Here is a 21,181-nt window from a genome sequence, read left to right as displayed (position 1 = left end):
TTAAAAAATAACATAATAAAGCAATAATTATAAAACCATGATGGAGGGCTTATAGTATATAAAGGTGTAATTTGATTGACAATAAATCACAAAGAAGGAGAGAGGTAGCAGAACTTTAGTTAAATTGACACTACCCCCCAAAAGAGGATGTAGCTACATGGTAGCAAAATTGTTGTATACTATTGTAATTAGTTGGTATATATTCTAATTATATAGTCTTTAAATTAAGATGTTAATTGGAATCTCCATGGCTGCCAACTAGGGAAAAAAAAGAAAAATTTTATGAAAGCAAAGAAACAAGAGATTTAAAATGGTAGTCTATAAAATTTTTTTTAACACAAAAGAAAACAGTAACGGAGGAATAGAGGAAGAAAAAAGACATAAGACATGTAGAAAATAAATAGGAAATAGTTGATATAATTCCTACCTTATCAGTAAGTACATTAATGACAAATGTATTTAACATCCATTCAGAAGGCAGATATTGGAGAGTGGATTAAAGAAAACAGCCTGAACATACACTCTCTACAAGATATGCTTTAGATTCAAAGGCACAAATGGTTGAAAGGTAAAGGATGCAAAAAAATACACCAAGCAAAAAGCAACCATAAGACAGCTGAAGTTGCTATACTAATACCATATAAAATAGACTTTAAAACAAACAAATAGGGCTGGCTGAGTGGTTCATTGGTTAAGAGTTGGCTTGGGAGCACGAGCTCTGAGCAGCAGGGTCTCCAGTTCGGATCCTACATGGGCCAGTGATACTGCTGCGCCCTCTACAGCTAAGATGGTGAACAACAGCTCGACCTGGAGCTGGGCTGCCTGAGTCACTGGGGACTGCATAAGCTGCAGTGGGGCTGCAGTGGGCTGCCATCAGCTACCGTGAGCAGCCATCCAATGGCAGGCAACCCATTTGCCTTACCCGGGAAGAGCGCAATGATCACAATACCAACATGGGCCAGTGAAGTGACGTCCTCCACAACTAGACTAAAGAACAAAAGGACAGCAACTTGTCTGTTCCCCTTCCCCGATTCCCCAATACTGTTCCCTCCCCCAATTCCCCAATAAAATCTTAAACAAACAAACAAACAAACAAAAAGTTACTAGAGATGAAGAGGAGCATTTTATGACAAAAGAGCCTATGCATCAGGAGCTATAATAATTATAAACATATATGCACCTAACAACAGAGTTCCAAAATACATTTTTTAAAAATCCAAACTGGAGGAACTGAAGGTAGAAATAGGCAAGTCAACAATAAAAGTCATTGACTTCTGTAGCCCTCTTTAATAACATCTTAAATAACTAAGGAAAAGATCAAACTGAAATAAAAACTTGAAAAACACTATAAACAAACTAGTCCTAATAGACTTCTATAGTACACTTTACCCAACAATACCAGAATACAAGCGCCAATGGAACAATTTCCAGTATAGACCATATGCTAGACTCCAGGATAGACTATAAAACAAGAACTGAGTAAGTTTAAAAGGGTTGAAACCACACAAAGTCTATTTTCTAACCATACTGAAATCAAATAAAAAATTAAAAACAGAAGGAATTTAAGGAAGTTTGCAAATATGGAAACAAGCAACACCCTCCTAAATAACCAACCTATTAAAGAAAAAAATCACAAAAAAATTAGAAAATAACTTGAGCTGGATGAAAATGAAAACACAACATGCCCAAACTTATTGGATGCCACTAAAGCAGTGTGTGAAGGGAAATTTATAGCTGTAAATGCAAATGCCTATATATTAATAAAACAAAATCTCAAATCAATAACCTAATTTTCCACCCTAAAAAAATTAGAAAAACAACACAGTAAACCCAAAACAACGATAAGGATGGAAATAATAAAGATTAGATGAGAAACAAAGGAAATAGAGGATAGAAATACAATAGGAAAAAAAAATCAATGAATCCAAAAGTTAGTTTTTTTAATACATCAACAAAATTGCAGACCTTTAGTTATTCTGACCCCATCCCCAAAAGAAGAAATACTCAACTTACTAAAATTAGAAATGAAAGAGAAGACATCACTACCAACTGTATGGACCTAAAAAAGAATTATATGGGACAACTATGAATAATTATATGCCAACAAATTAAATAATGTAAAAGTAATCACTAAAGTATTCAGGGGTGATGGGGCATTAGGCCAGAAATTTACTCTTAAATGATTCAGAAAAAATGTTATTTTTACTGTACTTGCAACTTCTGTATATATGAAATTGTTTTTTAAAGAAGGAATCTCAAATTTCAAACAATAACGGTTTACTTCTAATCAGAGGTAAAATTCATTAAAGAACAGGTCTCAACATGTGCACATGCACACACACACAAATGTCTAAATTTGTTACTGCAGATGTAGAGCAGTGTCAGAATCATCTGAGAGGCGAAGGTGTGGCTGTTGGAGTGGATGGCTGAAATGAAGTGGGGGCCATTGGAAGTGAGGAAGTCAAGGGACTGAAATGTATGGGCATTGGAAGAGTCATACATGAGGACTTTGAGATTGTGTAGGATGATGGCAAGACTTAGGCTGGAGAGAAAGACTGTAAATTAGGTTCCAAGTCTTCCTTTTAAGGAAATGACTGAACAGACAACTATGAGATGAGTGTGGGGGCAGAGGGTTTTCACTAAGAAAGGGGGTCAAACATATGGTGATGGAAGGAGAACTGACTTTGGATGTTGAACCCACAATGCAATATATAGATGATATATTATAGAATTGTATGCTTGAAACCTATATAATTTTATTAACCAATGTCACCCCAATAAATTTAATAAAAAAGAGAGAAAGTTGGAGAAATAATGAAGTCATAGTAGAGAAGTAGTACAGAAGTAGTGCAGAGGAAGAACTCTGACCCTAACCTTAGATAGCTCTTAACGCCATGCTTGGCTGGCCTGATTCTGCCATGGATTCAGATTTTTATGGAAGATTTCATAGCCAGAAATCAAAGGAATTTATATGAAGCTTGGTCTGCAATTGCTCTTCCGGAAAATCAAAAATGAAAATAGTGTTCCATAATTCTTTCCTGATCTACTTATAAGGGGAAATAATAGAGTGAGTGAGCTGACACATTTATTTTTCACATTTGTTTTGAAATGATTTTATTTAAAATTCCTTCAAATGTTCATTGTAATTCATTTGTGATTTCATTTAAATGCAACCCTTTAGATATCTTTAGCATATGAAGCTGATTACCTGTCACTTTATTCCTTTAATGTTACAATACCATATATATTATCTATGTATACTTAAGAACATCAAAATGGTTCTATGAAAATATAGTGTAAACTTCCTATTTTCATTCTTTATGATTACTAAGCTTATCTGTCTATTTCTCTCCATGCACCAACTCCAACACACTTAGATTTAAAGTATATTATCAGAAGAGGGATATTTTCTAGGGGTCTAAAATTCCACTAGATAGTGATTATTATATCATAATTGTTTTTCAGAGGAATGTTTCCTTGAGATTACTTTCTAATACCCCAAGTCATAAAAAAGATGATAGATATTTGTATTTTTGCTTATTCCTTACACTATTAGCTCTTACGAAAAGCTGTTTGCCATTCCTTAGACCATGTAGACTCTTGTTAAATTGTAATCATTCCAAGACAGGCATGTATGGTCACTGCATACACTTTTATTAAGAGGGGAAGAAAATGGTTTGGAATTCAAGTTTTTTCATAGATTAAACAGTGCATAATAATCTAGCAGTTTCAGAGGAAATCCAGCCTACTTTTGTTTTAATGCACCCAGAAGATTTAAAATCAATACTTAGCATTAACGGTTTAATTGAAAATTAACATTGCCATAATTGGAAGTGAGGATCAGCATCCTGATATTTAAGAGAGAGCTATTTGGTTGGGAAAGTCATTACACAGGAGAGCACAAACATTGGAAGAGAAAAACAAATCATTTGTTTCCTTGAGCAAGGACACACAGTAAACACTTGAATTGGTGGTCAACTGTAATTTGCTTCCAGAGCCAACAACTCTGGCAGCACTACAGTTTGGATTTATAGCAGGGCACTTGCATAGCTGTGACTTTGAAAGCAAAGTATAAAAGAACCAAGGAAAAAGTTACTAATTCTTAAAGTTCTGCTCTTTATTACAAGGGCTTAAAGATTTCCCCCTCCATCTAAAAGCAGTATCTACTTTTGTTCCTACTCCCAGCATGTCCCTCAGTTGCTCTTCCTAAATAATTACTTCTCCAAGAAACCCATGATATTTGAGCCTGGGTCATCAACAATCCTTTATTTATTTATCTTTTTGCCTGAAAATTGTAAACCAATATACTCCCAGCCTGAACAATGTAGGCAGAGTTTTTCCTTCCATCTTGATAAAAAATAAAATTAAAAAAAATTGTATTGTTTTCTGTTTGTTTCCAGTGTCTTATAAATGTTCCATCACTTCTCCAGATCCCCTAGGATAAACACAAGAAAATACCTCTCCCCAGTAGAATTCTGGGGCCCCAGTAACACCTTAAGGCACGTCCACCTCTTCCATCTTAGGGAAGATGTAGTTCAGTTCAGATGTAGCTCCTCCGTGGAGGAGAGGAAATTTAAAGGAAGGAAACATCTGTAGGAGTCATCAGTCCCACAAATAAGTTCCTCTTCTTTTCCCTTTTCCCTGAAAGTGAAAAACTGCTTACAAGAAGTGCTCACTGTCCCCTGGTTTCCATATGTGTCCCTGGAGCCAAGAAGGACCCCGTCAGTGAGGCGCCCTCTGCTCTGTCCCACAGGTTGTGCCCTTCACCCCATTGTCTGTGCAATGTGCAGAACTTGGGCGCAGAGCAGTGGCCTCGGCATCACTCTCCATGCCCGAAGGGGCCAAAGACCCCTTTCTTGACTGGGAGGAAGGGCTTTTGTGGAAGCAGAGTTTAAAAAGTCCCAGCACGGTCATGGTCAAGATCACCAACACTACTACTGCTATGCTCACAAGTATGAAAACCACGGTGGAGGAGGAGTCAAAAGCCTGGGGAATCGTAGAGGAAGATGTGGAATTAAACTCGGGAAGCACGCTTCCTGAAGAAGTGGTGGTGGTCTTTGAGTCGGCTTGAGGGGACATTTGAGAGGAAGACATCGTGCTCTGTGCTCCCCACCAAGGAATCTCGGGAATAGATGTTGCTGAACTGCCTTGTCCAGGGACATGGGGTATCTCTCCTGGCTTCTCATGGACCCTGGGTGACAACGTTCTCTTCGGCACGGGGCTGGCTGCAGTGGCCGGCGGGTGCCTGGTGGGCACCTTGGTCCCCTCAGGGTCCGGCTGTCCTTCTCCATTGGTTACACAAGAGCGTCCGTCTTTCCCCAGCACGAAGCCCTCGGCACACTCGCAGGCAAAGCCTTCTAAGTCGTCTAGGCAATTAGGGAGCTCCGCGCATTTGCCGGCACGCAAGTACCTCCCCGGGCAGGGACAGAGCACGGCCCCGGAGGGTATCCCGTCCCAGCGCGCGCCGACCTCGTCCACGATGCAGGTGGCTGCGATGAGTTGATGCCCGGGGCAGCGCGCACTCACCTTGGTCCCGGGGGGACTGAAGTCCAGCGCAGCGCTGTACATCTGGAAGGGCGCGCGGTAGCTCAAGTTAGAGGCGGCCCCGGGGCGTGGCGCGGGGCACAAGCGCTCAAACTGGTACTTGCACAGGTAGCCGTTGGCACGCTGGTGGCAGCGCATCTCTTTCCAACCTGCGGGCTCGACTCCCCCGGTGGCCTGGAGTCCCGCGCAACTCCGCACAGTGCAAGAGCGTTGGGGCTCCTGCACCCACTGCAGCGTGTCGTTTTCCGACCCGCCGACGTCGGGGGACAACCAGGAGAAACCCCTCAATGGCTCGTTCTCCAGGGTGCAGTGAGATCGCCTGCGCTCCAGTGCCACCCAAAATATAAGGTCTTTGGAGCCCCCTCCGGGTCCCGGGCCTGCCCGCAGGAGAGCAAGCACTGCAAGGAGCTCCGCGCCCCCGCGCACCGTGCTGAGAGCCCCGCCGCGCAGGTTGCAGGCCTCTTCGGCCGCCAGCCGCTTGAAGGTCGCGTGGTGCAGGCTGTAGCAGGCCCCCGAGGCCGAGCATCCCGCGCGGTCGGCGGTGGGGTGCTCGCTACGGCCCTGCCGGGACCAGAAGGTCAGCCAGAGGAGGCACAGGACTAGCGCCGGCCTCATCCTGGAGGGTCCGCGCTCCCAGCCGCTCCCAGCTAGGATCTGTCCCGCCCGAAGGCACGGAGCTGTCCCTAGAACGAGGTCAACGCCCCCTACAGCTGGTTCTACCCTAGCTTCCCCCGCCCCACTCCCGCCCCCAACCGCCAAGAATCCCCACCAGGGTCCTGGCGGCAAACAGCTTCCCTTAGGCCGCGACAGGAAGTGTTCCCCGAGCTTTGCCAGGCCCCGTGCAGCTCTGATTTATTCTGGGGTCGGGAACACAGCTGGCGCGGGGGCACGCAAAACGCGGTAGACCCGAGGTCAAAACACCCTGCTAAAAGCAGGAGAAAAAGAAAGTTGCCACTGGGATGAAGTGTATCGTTTTCCACTTTTAGGTTGTTTTAGGACCTCAGATCTCAAAACACTTTGGTGAACATAGACAGGAAGGACTGGAGAAGAGGAACTTGCTCACAGCCCACGCCCATCCATTGTGCTCCATCCGGAGCGGTGGAGTTGGCCTCACAACAGTTTGTAGACGGCTCCAGGCTTCATCAGGCTTGCAACTGTGGGGAGGGGAGAGGGAGGGGGAGGAATGTTGTGGGAAACGATAGCATCTCCCTGGCCAGCAGAGGCAGCACGATTTAACCCCGTCGCTTCCCTGGCTCTGCTTCTCTAGTCTATCAAAGCAGATTCCGTCGTGCTAATTTCTAGTCAAAGAATTCATAGAGTTCCTTTTGGGCATCTTAAATGGGAAGTCTTGCCTTTTGGAGTCAGCACTTGCCTTCAACGTTTATTTTTCGCTTCCATTTGTTTCTTTTTGAAATGGCCTATGTTACTTCATTCAGTAAAGGAAATGTATTTCTAGGCAAATGAAAAATAATGGCCATAGATCTTAATTGTTGTTAGGTTCCATATGACTGTATTGGTTCATAACTTCTTCAAGCATATAGAAGATATATAAATGAGTCTGTGGCCTTATCAATGTGTAATTCTATTCTCGAACTATTTTAATATCATTTTCTCCTATGGTTAAGTGTCAATATTGGTAGCAGTAAGTTGTAAACGCCCCCTTTAAGGAACAGTAGAGTTCAATATCCTTAAGAAGTTGAAATATTTATTACATTATAATGCATATTGTATACTGTAAAAAAATACCCTGCAACTGAAAAGATGGGTGAGTCAATTTCTTCAGAGTTCTAATGGGTGTTTTGTGTTCATATAAACACTTCATCTAGGTTGGGAGTGGGGAGAAATTAAAGATAAGTCAAGAAAGGAAAGGTTAGGGCCCGCCGAGTGGGGGCGTTGGTTAAGAGCTGGCTTGGGATGCCAGAGGGCCCCAGTTTGGATCCCACATATGAGAGCCAGTGACACTGCCCTCTACAGCTAAGATGCTGAACAACAGCTCAACCTGGAGCTGGGCTGCCATGAGTCACTGGTGCTGGGTAGGCTGCAGCCCCTGCTGCAGTGGGTTGCCATGGGCTACCGTGTATAGCCAACAGCCAGCGTGAGCGGCCTGGCCATCCAGAGGCCAGCGACTGATCTGCCTCACCCGGGAAGAGCGCAATGATGGTGCCAACTTGGGCCAGTGAAGCAACGTCCTCCACAACTAGACTGAAGAACAAAAGGACAGCAACTTGTCTGTTCCCCTTTGCCCAATTCCCCAGCGCTGTTCCCATCCCCCAATTCCCCAATAAAAATCTTTAAAAAAAAAAAAAAGAAAGGAAAGGTTAAACACTGCACTGTCTATGAAAGGATTTTCTGGTTAGCAACTTAGGCAATGTGACATCATTTTGAGAAACGTATTATCTGTCTATCTTGGCTCACAGGGACCAAATGTTGTAATCAGAAATACACAGTTTCAACTAAGTCCTCTTAAAGATGCATGATACTTTTAAATATCTGTATTCAGAATGGAAGTTGCCATCCCATGAATAATGCATACCACACTTTTAAACTCACTTTATTGTACTGGATGTGACTATTCAGATTAATAGGAGGGAAAGGAAGGAAGGGTTCAGAATCACCTCTGTATGCTCCCACCTCATTTTTACTCAGCCTTCTTCTCTTGGAAATTCCATGCATCTTAACAAACGATAGTAAACACCATGAATCATCATCACACTTACCTTCCTTTTGCTGACTGTGGAGTTTTGTACCAGGATTTCTCTCCTATCCTTGCTGTTTCCCAGTTGAAAAGATGTTCATTTGTCCTTCATTTCAGATGACCAAGAATAACCTTAAACATGATTTTGCATTTAAATTAACTTGATGTCTTATGATGAAGGAACATGAAAATCCAGAAATCTAATTGAACGGATTTTAAAAGTACTTAATCACTTGGGCCAGTTCTGTATGCCTTTGCAAGCTGATAAAGTTGCAATCTAAATACGTGTTTTCATAAATGTATCCATGTATATTTTAATAATGTAAACTTTTTTATAAACCTAAGTAGTCACTGGAAATCTATTAGGTATTTTTAAAATCACTTGGGATGAGATGAGGTTTCCAGAGTAAGAAAGAATGAATGACCAGAGAGCTTATAGTAAATGCATGATCTCACTCCCTGGCATTCTGCCTAGGGAGGTGGGATATTAGAAGAGAATATAGTGGCCATATTGACTACATATCACAGTTCTGACCCTACCGACAAGGATGTGAGAGAAGAGTTAAAAAAAAAAGTTAGCTCAAAGTAAGACATATATCATTTTGTGATTAATTACTTTGTATTGATCTACATACCCCTAAAATGAGATCAAAGGAACAATGACCATAAGATTCTGGGTGATGGATCCTTTGGGTGGGAGGGAGGAGGAGGGTAGACTTGTGGGGAGCCAAGACTTTGATGTACTTCTAGCTTCTGCTTTGGATAGTGGCTTTATGGGTGATTATTCCTCTATGAAAAATAAATAATTAAATAATTTAAAAATGAATAAAAGTGGCTATATCTGAACAAATGATGAGAGAATGACATGAACCAAAATTTATAATCACTCTGATTCTGAGCAGCTGAGTTCCACAGTGTAAAGTAAAAATAAAATCAAGATGTAAGTTAGATTTTCAAAAAATATTGTGGATATATTTTCCTTTAATCACCACATTCATTTGCAGCTGAAGCATTTCTAAATTTAAGCTAATCGTTAATCTGGACAAGCACAATAAATAAAATATTTGCCTATATTTGTAGACTTTTCATACAATCTGTATATTACTGGTAAGAATCGTGTACGATATATATTTGTTCATTCATTTATACAAGGCCATCCAAGGAACATATAAGGGGGTATATGAAGGAATATATAAGGAATATGTTTGGTCCAACATTTTCAATTTGGCTGTTAATTCAAAGTATCAGAAACAAAGATGGAGAAATATAAAATTTCATTAATCATATCCCACGTAATCTCATAAATTTTTTAAGTTGTTGATCCTCCCTGAATAATTTCTATCATTGTTGAAAGAAAACAACATCTGGTTCTTCACATATTTCTGAGTTAACTTAAGATATATAAAGAGACTTTAGAGGAATTGAAAAGGAGACATTTTCCACATTCCATTAGGAGAGTATAGTACTCAGAAGCTAATCTATAAAATTGTGCAGATTCTTAGTCATTTACAACTGTATTGGACCTTAACAAAATGATCAATGATCAATAATTTTATATTTTTAACTGAGAAAATTTAAAATTGCATGTCTCAAGTATGCACAAAGTGCTTAATGAATGATAAAAATCTGGTAATTTTATTTGCTGAAAACACAACTTCTAATCGTCATTATATACATCCTAATGAGGATATATGGTTTGACTGTTAACCCAATAGATCATAGAGGGTCATAACCAAACACATTTATATACATCTGAATAGAAAACACTTCTTTTAGGTAGCATGTATATAAGACATATGCATACATGTATATACAGTCATTTCAGAATGTATGTCACAATGATAGGTACTCGTTTGGTTTAGTGAACAACGTGACTAACAGAAACAAGAACCTTCAAAAAACATTAAACTTTCAGCTTTTTCAATCAAACTGCTCTCTAAACAGAGGAAGTGCTGGCCATATTCCATGTACACTGGAGGCAATATAAAAAACTATTCCTTTGTGACCATAACAGAATTAGTACACTTCTCCACTGTGAAGTTTATAATCAAGAAATAATAGAGGAATGACTCATTCAGACAAAAGGCTTATTATAACCCAAATGCCTGACAAGTTCTAAAGTATGAATGTTTATCCTACCACTCAGATATTTTTGTCAAAATTGCGTACAGAGCCAGTTTATGAGCCACACTTGAAAATCAGTCTTATTTCTTAAAGTAACACACTCACACACCCCTTTCCTAGCCTTTTTTGTTTCCCTGACAGATGACAGTGAAAGTTAAACTTATAAAGTTTGTTATTATCTATCATCCAGCAAGCAAACTATAACTGTATGGAGGTGGGGAGTGGTGGGTGGGTGCAGACCTTCTCCTTTGTTAAAGTTTGGCATCTGTCTAATTTATGGTATCAGGTACACAGGTCTTGGAGTTCTTCAGGGCCTAGCCCTGGGTCTTCTTTTCTTTCCACTGGATAGTCTTTCTTTCATGACCTCACCTCATATCATCTTATGGCTTTGGATATCATCTTTATGCCAGTGATGCTCAAACTTATACCCATGCTTTATTCTCCCTGAGCTCTAAATTCATATATCCACCAACTACTTAAAATTTCCACTTTGATGTCTCATAGGTACTTCAAATTCTCATTTCCTAAATAGAACTTTGATTCCTTCCTCCTGAGCCAGCTTGTCATCTTGCCTTCATCATTTTAGTAAATGGCACATTTATCCCTCAAGATGTACTTCCAGCTCCCTCACCTGTTATACTGGTCAAAATTTTTCAGTTGTAATTGACAGAAATCCAACTCAAGCTAGCTAAGTGCGAAAGGGAATTATATGATTCATGTAACCAGGGAAAATCCTGGAGTAGGTCCAATAGTCAAATGGAGCACTGCCAAACCCTCTATAGGCAGCAGATTCTATCACACCAGGATTTGTCTCAATCTCCCTCCCTTTGTCTCTTCTCTGCATGGCTGCATTCTCTCCCGCTTCCTTTGGCCTTTCTCCAAATGACCTTGAACAAGACCACTGGCAGTTCTCATGTCGCACCCTTATAACACTCCACTAAAGAAGGGACTCTTCTCCATTAACTCCATTAGGAAAACCCCAAGAAAGGATTGCTATTGATCCAGCTTCAGTAATTGGCCAGTCATTGGCTCAATCACTATAGCACTGATTGATTATGAATATTTTCCAGGGGACAGAGTCTGTACCAGAAGTATATGTAAAGAATATTCAATTCTATAATAAATCAACAGTATAATTTGAATAGAACCAGTGCTATGTCTCCATTTTGATATCCTACTCAGCCCTATCATGTCTTCTCACTGGTTTGCCTGCATCATTCTGGATCTTATAGAATCCATTCTTCCCAGAGTCATCAGGGTGATCTTTAAGAACTTTAGTCTGATTACGTCTTTCTTATGTGCAAATCCCTTTGATGACTTTCCATTGGTCCTAAAATAAAACTCAGATTCCTTACTGAGACCTACAAGGCGCTGGCTCCTGTGCCCCTTTCCAGGAAAGCCTGATCTTCTTGTCCTTCTGGTCTCAGTTCCATTGCCAGCACCTTAGGAAGATCTTTCCAGGCAACTCAATCTCCATTACTCCAACACACAACCCTCTATCCTCAGTCTCTTTCTATGACATCAACCTATTTTGTTTTCTTCATAGCTATTATTAATTTCTGAAATTATCTTGTTCATTTGATTGTTTTTGCCTGTTTCACACTGAAGGTCCATAAAAAGGTAGTCTTTATTACAAATGAGTAAATGAAGGTATAAATGAATCTTCCACCATCTCTCCTTGTTCATTATGTCCCAGCGACACTGGCTGTTCTTTGTTCCTCAAAAAACACTGATAGAATTCTTACATAATTTCCCTATACCGAAATCATTCCTCTCTTATGTGTTACAATTTTTAAATCCATTTGAAAAAAATGTGAAACATGATATACATATAGAAAAGTGCCTAAAACACTTATGTACAGTTTTCCAAACAACCATGAAGCCACCATCCAATCAGGAAACAGAATAGGGCTAGTTTATGATTACAACTTCTTTGGGATATTTCCTCCACTCTGCTCAACCCCAAGGCAACTTCTCTTGCAGTTCCCAGGGATTAGTAAAGCAGGCTAGTTAATGTAACAATTAGTCAGTTAGAAATTACCTAGTAGAATGAGCAGAAGATACCTTCAAGGCCTCAGCTTTGACTTCAAAAGCCACAGCCTTAAGATAGTTTACTTCTCCCAGACCAGAGACATCAATTACATTCTGAGGCAACTAGACTATCTTTGAAAAGCCTGCTCCAGGCTAAATGGCCAATGAAATAAATCTAATCTGTTCATATAGGCACCAGTTTTCTCCCCAAATAGGCTATGAAAAGCATACAAACAGAAACCTTCCACCCCTAGCCAGCAGGCATTCCAATTTCGGATGCTCCCTCTCTTTTAGAGAGCTGTATCTCTTTGCTCTAATAAACTGTCCTTTTCTGCAAACCTTATCTCTCTGGTCCCTGTCTCCATTCTTTGGTGCTGTGAGACCACGATCCTGGTGTATACACACAAAACATCCTGCATCATTAGGAGAGGTGGGTTTACTTCTGGTTTGCCTTTAATATTGAGAATGTAGCTCAGCTGATTAGTAGGAGGGTCCCCTTGGGTGAGGCTGGGTTTATCAAAACAGGAGTTCAAGGTCACCAGGGTTGGTGACAAATGTCCAAGGGCAAATGTAGCCTCAGTGCTCACTTTAGGTTTCTGTGTTTTCTTCCCCGCTGAGATTTCAGAGTGGTAGAGTGGTATGTTAATAACTAAACACATGGAATTTTCTAGCTTTTTGTCAAGAATCAGATCATTATTCCATGCAGCCAGCAGTTCTAGGCCCATTAACTAGTGTGTCTCCTAACAAATATACAAAGTACTACTTTCAGAACCATTAAGAAATTCTTATAACAAAGGGGGTAGCGTTTTTATTTAGATTTCAGGACAGTTTACTGGGGTACCTGATCAGTGCTAGCTTCAAGCTATGATCTGGCCTTGAGGGATTTGTATGGTAAGTGTGCTTGATCATCAGGGCATGCCTGAGGTCTGAAAAGTGCGCTTGCTGAATTTCCACTTCACAGGGCTGGAAGAAGGAGAGAAAAAAATCACAGCTACTTAAATTCAAATCCTGTTAGGCTTATCTGTTATCATTTTGTACATACCAGGGATAATCAGCAGTTACTTTAGCATTTACCTTGTAAAGGAAGTGGGAACCTTGAAATTATTTTTACCCAGACTTAATATCTGGCTCATTTTAAGGCCTATGTGTCTGATAAATTCACACATCCTTACATAACAGATTCTATATTGGCTTTTCTATTCCAGATATGTGATTTATTATTACTATTAGACGGCATTTCAAATCTGATATATTCAGAAGGCTCTTGTTTGACCTTCAGATTTAGCATCAGGAATTTGTGTTTTAAGATGGCAATAATTTAGGCTAACCTATTCAAAAAAAATCAGATGCCATATATCTTTTTGATACACTACCTCTTCATTTCCTACTGAATTCACATTATATGACATGATTTATTATCGTGGGGGAGAGGGAAAAATGTTTGCTATAGCATAGTTATAGTACACACACATCTGTATACATTTGCTAAATTACACCTTTTGTGAATGGTCTTACTGTGGGTTTGGTTTTGTAGTTATTGACAAATTGGAATATTTTGCATCAACTGTCTTTCAATACCTAATATTTAGCATAGAATTCACAATTTTAAGTGTAATGCTGAATATGTCATTATTTAATAATAACCCTTGCACACACACTCTCCGTGTGATTGAGTGGGTGCTAATCGGACATCTGATTGGGGAAGCTCCTTGAGAATTATTGTTTTCCTGGTCTTCTATTTAACAGGATCACCCTGAGTCATAGGAGATGGAGGTGGAGAGCAAGGAAGGAGTTAAGAAATACATCGTCCATTACAACCTGGGGCAGTCTTGAATGACTGCAGCATTCTTGGAATGGTATCTAAGTGCGCATTCAGAATGAGGTGGGGGAGGCATAGGGGAGGGTACAGCGTGCCTCTTATGTGCTTTGCCTCTTCTGCCCAGTGGCCTGGAAAAACAGCAGGAACACTCTCAGGAACAAGGCATAGAAAATCCCTGCTCACTCACTCCTGGAGCCTCCTTGAGGAATAGCAGGCCTGTGGAGAAAGCTGATTTCGGCACAGAGCAGGCTTCACCAGCAGAGCAGGAAATCCTCTTTCCCTTTCTCTACTGACAATTCAGAAAGGCTCTGCTGGGTCTCCTTTGCTAAGCGACAGAGGCACACCTCGTGGCTCTGCTACATCTAGGAATCTCAAGCCAGCAGTGAGGGGCAACTCCCCCGGGCCTTCTCTGACTCTCGCTTCAGGTTGTAGAATAAGCTGTTTATCCTTCTTTAAAGATGAAGGATAAGAATTCAATTTGTTGGCCTCTTGAATAAGCAACCTCTGCCGTTGCTATTTCTCAGCTTCAAATGGACTCTCCTCTCTCCAAATCTTCTCCACCTGGGAAATACACACACGCGCACACGCACACACATATACACACGTATATACATACAAGTATATATATATATATATATACACACACACGTATATACTTACAAGTATATATATATATATATATACTTCACACATATATATACACACACACATATATATATCAACAAAATAAATGTGATATTTTTATTACTGAGAGTGTGTTTATGTTCAGGAAATTTGTGCTCTTTAGTTTTTGAAACTGTTAAAGAAAATACTCTGGATTCTTTTAAAAGAGCACAGAAATATGGGAGAGGTGTCAGAGGCCAATACCCTTTGACTATTTTGAGCTATTAGCATTCCCATCAATATTAATAATTAGGATGTTTAAGGGAAGATCAGGTGATAAAAGAGGATGAAATCATCTCTAGTTCAGCTTGGTGTGGCTTAATGAAGACAAAATAGTACCATATTTTGCCACGTGTAATGTGCAGTTCTGCCCTAAATTTGTGAGGGAAAAATAAGGATGCGTATTGTACATGGGTAGTACTAATTCTGTATCACTGTATCAACATAAATGTTTTTAATTATTTTATTTTTTTAATTTATGCTTATGAGTTAAAAGTGTAACTCTAGAAATCAATAGCAATACCTGTATGCAAAATAATACCCTGGAATACAATAATCACTTTTGTTGAACTTACAATGAACTTGCAACAACGAAGAGTTCTTGGCCTTCTATGATGCATAGATATCGTAAATTTCTTACTGGTACATAAAATTTCTTGTACCTTGTATCTGTTCTTGTGTTTTGTAATTATTTGTTACATAAAATTTATTGTGCCATAATATTTTAAAAAATAAATGCTGAAATTCCTTCATAATACAAAAAAACACATACCTAAATGTAAACAAATACAAATTTGAATTAAAAAATTAAAATGAAAAAATTTTTTCCCTGAAAGTTTGGGCCAAAAACGTGGGTGTGCATTATACACAGGAGCACATTATACATGGCAAAATACAGTAGATGCTAGAAGGAGGGCCAAATGACATTTTTGAAATTCCCTAACGTTATTTTCATACTACTTCACAGTCAGTCTGAAAACTGATATTCAGGCTTTTAGGAACCATGTATAGAGACTCAGATAGTGGTAAAGTTAGAATGGGTCTATTATCCAATGTTCCATCTTCTTCCCTCCAGCTCTTCACTGAAACTCTTGGCCTTAGAGATGCCAGTATCATCCAGGAATCTGTCAGCTGAGATGCTGCCAATGTGCTTAGCCGCACCCAGTAGGCACCCAATGAGCACTTCACATAAAAAAAAACTCTTTTGGTAAGAAAACATATATCATAATATGTACCATCTTAACCATACTTAAGTGTACAGTTCAGTAGATCCATGTTATGCACTGTTGGTGGGAATGTAAAATGGTGCAGCTGCTATGGAAAACAGTTATGGTGGTTCCTTGAAAAACAACCAATAGAATTATCATATGATTGAGCACTTTGTAATCTGAACCTGAGTACAACTCTTTAACTTAACTGCCAAAACACAGCCGAACCCTGTGGCAGGTAATGCAGCATTCTGCAAGAGTATGAGGTTAGACAGAACAAGCTTTGGTCACCCAGGTTTAAGTTACTGACATCTTCCTAATCCATCTCTTATATCTAGACATTAAATCCCCTTATATTTTTCTGTCGTGCTTTTATCTTTTGCTTCCTCCCCAAAATATCATACTGACTCTCAAATTACTGCTCATGGAGGCAGTGTCCCTGAGGTACCCAAAACATGAGAGGCAATGGAACTGAAACAGAGAATTCATTGCTTTATTCAACATGTATTATTGGGCACTACTTCCCACATCTTTGAAACTAAGCTCCATACCAGAAATACTGTAATAAATAAAGTAGAACCATCTCCTTACTTTAAAGGAATTTATGATCTTGTGAAAGACAATAAGTAAATTAACAGATGGCTAGTCACAAAGTGTGAAAAGTGCTATGAAAGAAAACAACAGGGAGCTGTAAAAGCAGGTGACCGAGAGCACGCACTTAGTCTAACAGGTTCAGGAAGGGCCAGAATGCATCCTTCGGCAGAGGCCCAAGGGAGAGCAGGTGTTGTGAGAGCAGAAACAGGATCAAATCCTACTGCAGGAGGAAGTGAGAATGGTAGCTTAGCATCAAGTCTGTGAGCCCACAGTGAATGTTAGAGCTCCTGTTTCAGGGAGGAGAAGACTACGGGCAGCACCTGCTTTTCACTTTTATACACGTTACCACCTGCAGTCAATGGAGCCCTGACTTCTATCACAAGTCAAACCAATACTCACAGTATTTACATGGGTTTCCTAACGCCAGCAGCACCCTGCCTTCAGACTGAAGTTTCACCATTTCGTTTCAAAAGTGCCTGAACTGCCTATTTCCAGTCAAGACCCTTCTCCAAAGGAGAAACCACTGATATCGTTGAATCTCTTCCTCTCTTCCATGAACAACTGGCCCCTCTTTCCAGTGGTGCCACCTTAGTTAGACATGTCTCTCAAATATGTCCTTTGTGCTCTTTCTGTTCCCATCACCTCTGCCTAAGTCACCTGGAGTCTTACACCAGCCTCCAAATTGGGTTCCTTGTTTCTACTCCTGCCCCTCCCTCTCTAGCATGCTCTGCCCACCACACTACCTGCAAGGTTATTGTAAAGCTTAGGTCACCCACTCTCCCCACCCTCCCTACTCGGTCTCCCCGTTTCAAAAATTTTGCATGGCTTCTTATTTCCTTCTTACAGAGCTAGAAGCCTCTGCTATGTGAACACACTGCCTTGTATTATCTGCTACTGTTTCCTGTGCAACAGTCCTGGATCCAAACTACGTTTCTGGAAGTCATGAGTACTTTGTAATGGAACTGTATCTATACCCTCGAGAACAAGTAGAATAGTAATTAGCAGGTTGTTTGATTAATAGCAACAGCTATTATAATAAATTAAGCCCATGGTGTCCTGTTTTATTGCTAGAGGCTGGTCAGAACCATGATTTGCCTTTTCATAGCTAAAATAATAGACACGTGCTGTATTTGACTAATCAACATGTTCAGTTGCCTGTGGGGGGTAGTTGTTTTCATTTTGAGCCTTTGATCTGTACACGTTGGAGGTCATTTTGGTGAGGGCAGTGTTAATTCCATGTTCAATCACGCGTTCATTACATCAGACACTCCTCACAGAGCTCAGTGCACCGATGCGCTCTCCTTTCAAAGCAGTTGGACAGAAAATAGCCTCAAGGTGTAAACCTTTTAGTTCTGTAAGTATAAAGCGGACAAGTTAAACATGAAAGCGGGTTTAAACTGTGTACGCTCTCAAAGGAATTCACGTGGAGGTCCCTCTTATCAGTACTGGACACAAGAAGAAGGACTTGGAGAACACACCCTCCCCTGACCTGCTGAAAGACGGAATTGCTTTTTTTCTGCTTTCCGCTAACACACTGAGGGCTTAATTCCAAGCCTGCCAAGCTCTTGGTGAATTTCCATGCTGTATCCTGAGTAGTCATCAGGGGTATGCTGTACTATTTACCTTTTATTACTTTCAAATATTCTGAAGTCTTAAACGAAGAAAGCCAAATCCTAGAGACCGCTAAATTTGGCAACAACTATCTCCACCGGAGATGGAGATGTTCAAGGTGCTCTATAGCTAAAATTAAGTTTGGTTTGGATTTCACTATTAGGGAATTCCCTTGGATTTGTAGATGTACGACCTCATCTCAGGAAATTGCTTCAGTTTCTTCCCATCCCAAATACAAGGAAGTAATGTTTTTTCTTTGCATTATGTTTATTCATTTATTTATTTTTTAAGATTTTTTTATTGGGGAATTGGGGGAGGGGAACAGCATTGGGGAATCGGGGAAGGGGAACAGACAAGTTGCTGTCCTTTTTGTTCTTCAATCTAGTTGCGGAGGACGTTGCTTCACTGGCCCAAGCTGGCACCATCATTGCACTCTTCCCGGGTGAGGCAGATCAGTCGCCGGCTTCTGGACGGCCTCTCACAGTGGCTGCTGGCTACACACGGTAGCCCATGTCTTTGCATTATGTTTAAATCATCTCTTTTAACTGCTACTTACTTTGCTTAAAAGTACAATTACCAGAAAATATAATGCCTTATATATGAAAAAAATAGATCAAAAATTATATTAATCTAGTATTCAAAAAATGTAATTGGAACAACTTTTAATAAATATTTCCATTACTTCCCAATTACACTGAATCATCCACTAATCTCCTTTACTGGAAAGCTAGACTTTCCACAATAAGGAATTATCTCACTCCGTGTGGTTTCTCCCTATCAGGCCCCTTACTGCCTATTGTCATGTCAGTTCTCCTGATATATACCCATCACTTCTCTATCACCTGCCTACATTGCTTCCCCAAAAGGAATTACTTCATTGATTTTTGGCTGTAATATTTATTCACTTTTAATAGAAAATGTCAGTATTGCAGGAAGGACTTGTCTGAATTTTTGGAAGAATTTCTAAGTCGTTTACTCTGAATTTAAAAAAATGCATCTTCCTTTGAAATTTCAGAGGCTAAATCAGCACATGTATTCTTACATACCATATTTATAATCTCATAAGGCCAGATTTTAAACAAATGCCTTCTGGTTTATATGCTCCTGCAAGTTGTACTTGTCTCATTTATCCACATATATGTCTTTTTTGTTTTAAATGAATCCACTGAGATTTCCTAATCAAGTTAAAAAGCAAAAGGGGGGATATTGGTTTGGAGAAATGAAAACCAGCTATTATACATATAAACTGATTTTTAATGGCACTTGATCAAAATTCTTAAATGTAGATATTTTTACTCTGAAAAGTTCTTATAAAATCGTTGGACCTAAATCTTCCTTAGCTATATTCTTTTCTTAAATTTACAATGTTATTATAGCCACATATATTCTTGTTAAATGCTGTTGTATGATTAATAATCACCAGTATAGTAAATGTTATTATCAGAGATGGGGGAGGAGGGTGGGAAAAGGTCATGAGATTAGGAAAGGTGGGAGAATGAAGGGAGGGGTGGGCGTGGGGTTCTGTTTGCTCATCTCCTACTCCCAACAGGTTGAGAAGACGGGGTTGATAGAGTAGGACTTCCTTCTTTCCTCCATTCCCAGGCCTTCACAATTAGGAAGACTCAGCTGTAACCATGACTTATCAAGGAATCACCAAGAAAAGGCTAGGGGGTCAGTCGTGGAAAGGAATGAACATGGTAGCTATTGACAAATGATATCCCAATTGTGAAGCCTGGACTAGGTTTTCCCTCACCATTCATCTGGAAAGGTACCCTATAAATGTGTAATGTTGGCCACTGTCAGTACACATATCATGTTATTACTTTGTCTTTGGGGGAAAAAGGATTGATTTGGTGGGGAGGCTATTGAAGAGAGGTAGAAATTTTTCATCCCTGTTCTTGTTTGTGAAACAATTAAATAAGTTATTTTGGCCTGGGGCATAAAAATAGAAGAGGAAAATTTCTTTTTAGGAAATAATGTTATAATTCATTTCATGTTTCTATTACAAAATAAGAAGCAGCCTGACTAAACAAAATCTGGGACTGAAGTAGTTTATGACATCTTTTTTTTTTTACCTTATGTTAACAGAAAGCTATTTTTAAAATATTCAGGATCCAAGTGGTGTTTTGTCTGAATTAACAAATTATTGTTCAAATATTTAAAAAGGCATTTTTATTACATTTATGAATGCCTCAAACAGGTAGGAGATTTCACAAGTAAACATGGAAACAAACACAAAGAATGTTACATGGACCATTTATTTTCTAATAGTTTTATCTGAGAAATGAAATTTGACTGTTGACCATGGGTGGTGAGTGTTGCCATAGCAACCTATTCCTTAGACAGAACTGGAGGATGATCATGGTGACAAGGGTAAAAGTCAGGAAACAGACTTGTCAAGATATATTTTGGGGCAATATGAGATCATGAATATTTTCATTCAAGGTATGTGAGGAGAGCAGCTCTGGGAGTCAAAGAACTTAGGTGAGAGGTACAATGCAGTGCTGTGGTTTAAGCATTTGATCATTATGGGATCTGGTCGTTTCAGTTCTCACAGTGACAGCTCTTACTTTAGGCAGCTGCAGCAATACCAGCTAAAGTGAGAAAGAAGTAGGACTACTTTCACATACATAATAATAACAACATGACCTCACACCTATTTTTGTCAGGTGCTCTCTTGAGTACTTAGCTATATTATTTATTGCAAGAACCCTATGAGGTAGGTAATATTGTTCTCCCCACCTTACAGATGGGACAACTGAGACACAGGGGAGTTAAGGAACATCTTTAAGGTCATGCAGCTTGTAAGTGGCAGAGACATATTAAACCCAGATAAGACGTCTCTGAGTCAGTGGTGCTCTAACTTATAAGATGCTGTCACTCAACTTGACA

General features: G+C 39.9%; 1 protein-coding gene across 1 annotated transcript; it reads right to left on the bottom strand.

Moving 5' to 3' along the window:
* Window positions 1-3,633: 3,633 nt before the first annotated feature.
* On the bottom strand, window positions 3,634-6,267 carry CLEC14A (C-type lectin domain containing 14A). The gene has a single exon (XM_019644661.1). It carries the CDS (start codon window positions 6,157-6,159, stop codon window positions 4,723-4,725), a length of 1,437 nt encoding a protein of 478 aa, XP_019500206.1. The 5' UTR covers window positions 6,160-6,267; the 3' UTR covers window positions 3,634-4,722.
* Window positions 6,268-21,181: the final 14,914 nt, after the last annotated feature.

Source organism: Hipposideros armiger, unplaced genomic scaffold (genome assembly GCF_001890085.2).
Source record: "Hipposideros armiger isolate ML-2016 unplaced genomic scaffold, ASM189008v1 scaffold_90, whole genome shotgun sequence".
Classification (NCBI taxonomy): Eukaryota; Metazoa; Chordata; class Mammalia; order Chiroptera; family Hipposideridae; genus Hipposideros; species Hipposideros armiger.
This window is presented reverse-complemented; position numbering and strand designations above follow the sequence as displayed.

Excerpts from the sequence above, each read along its gene's own strand:
- CLEC14A (XM_019644661.1), bottom strand. The coding sequence starts at position 6,159 with ATGAGGCCGGCGCTAGTCCTGTGCCTCCTCTGGCTGACCTTCTGGTCC.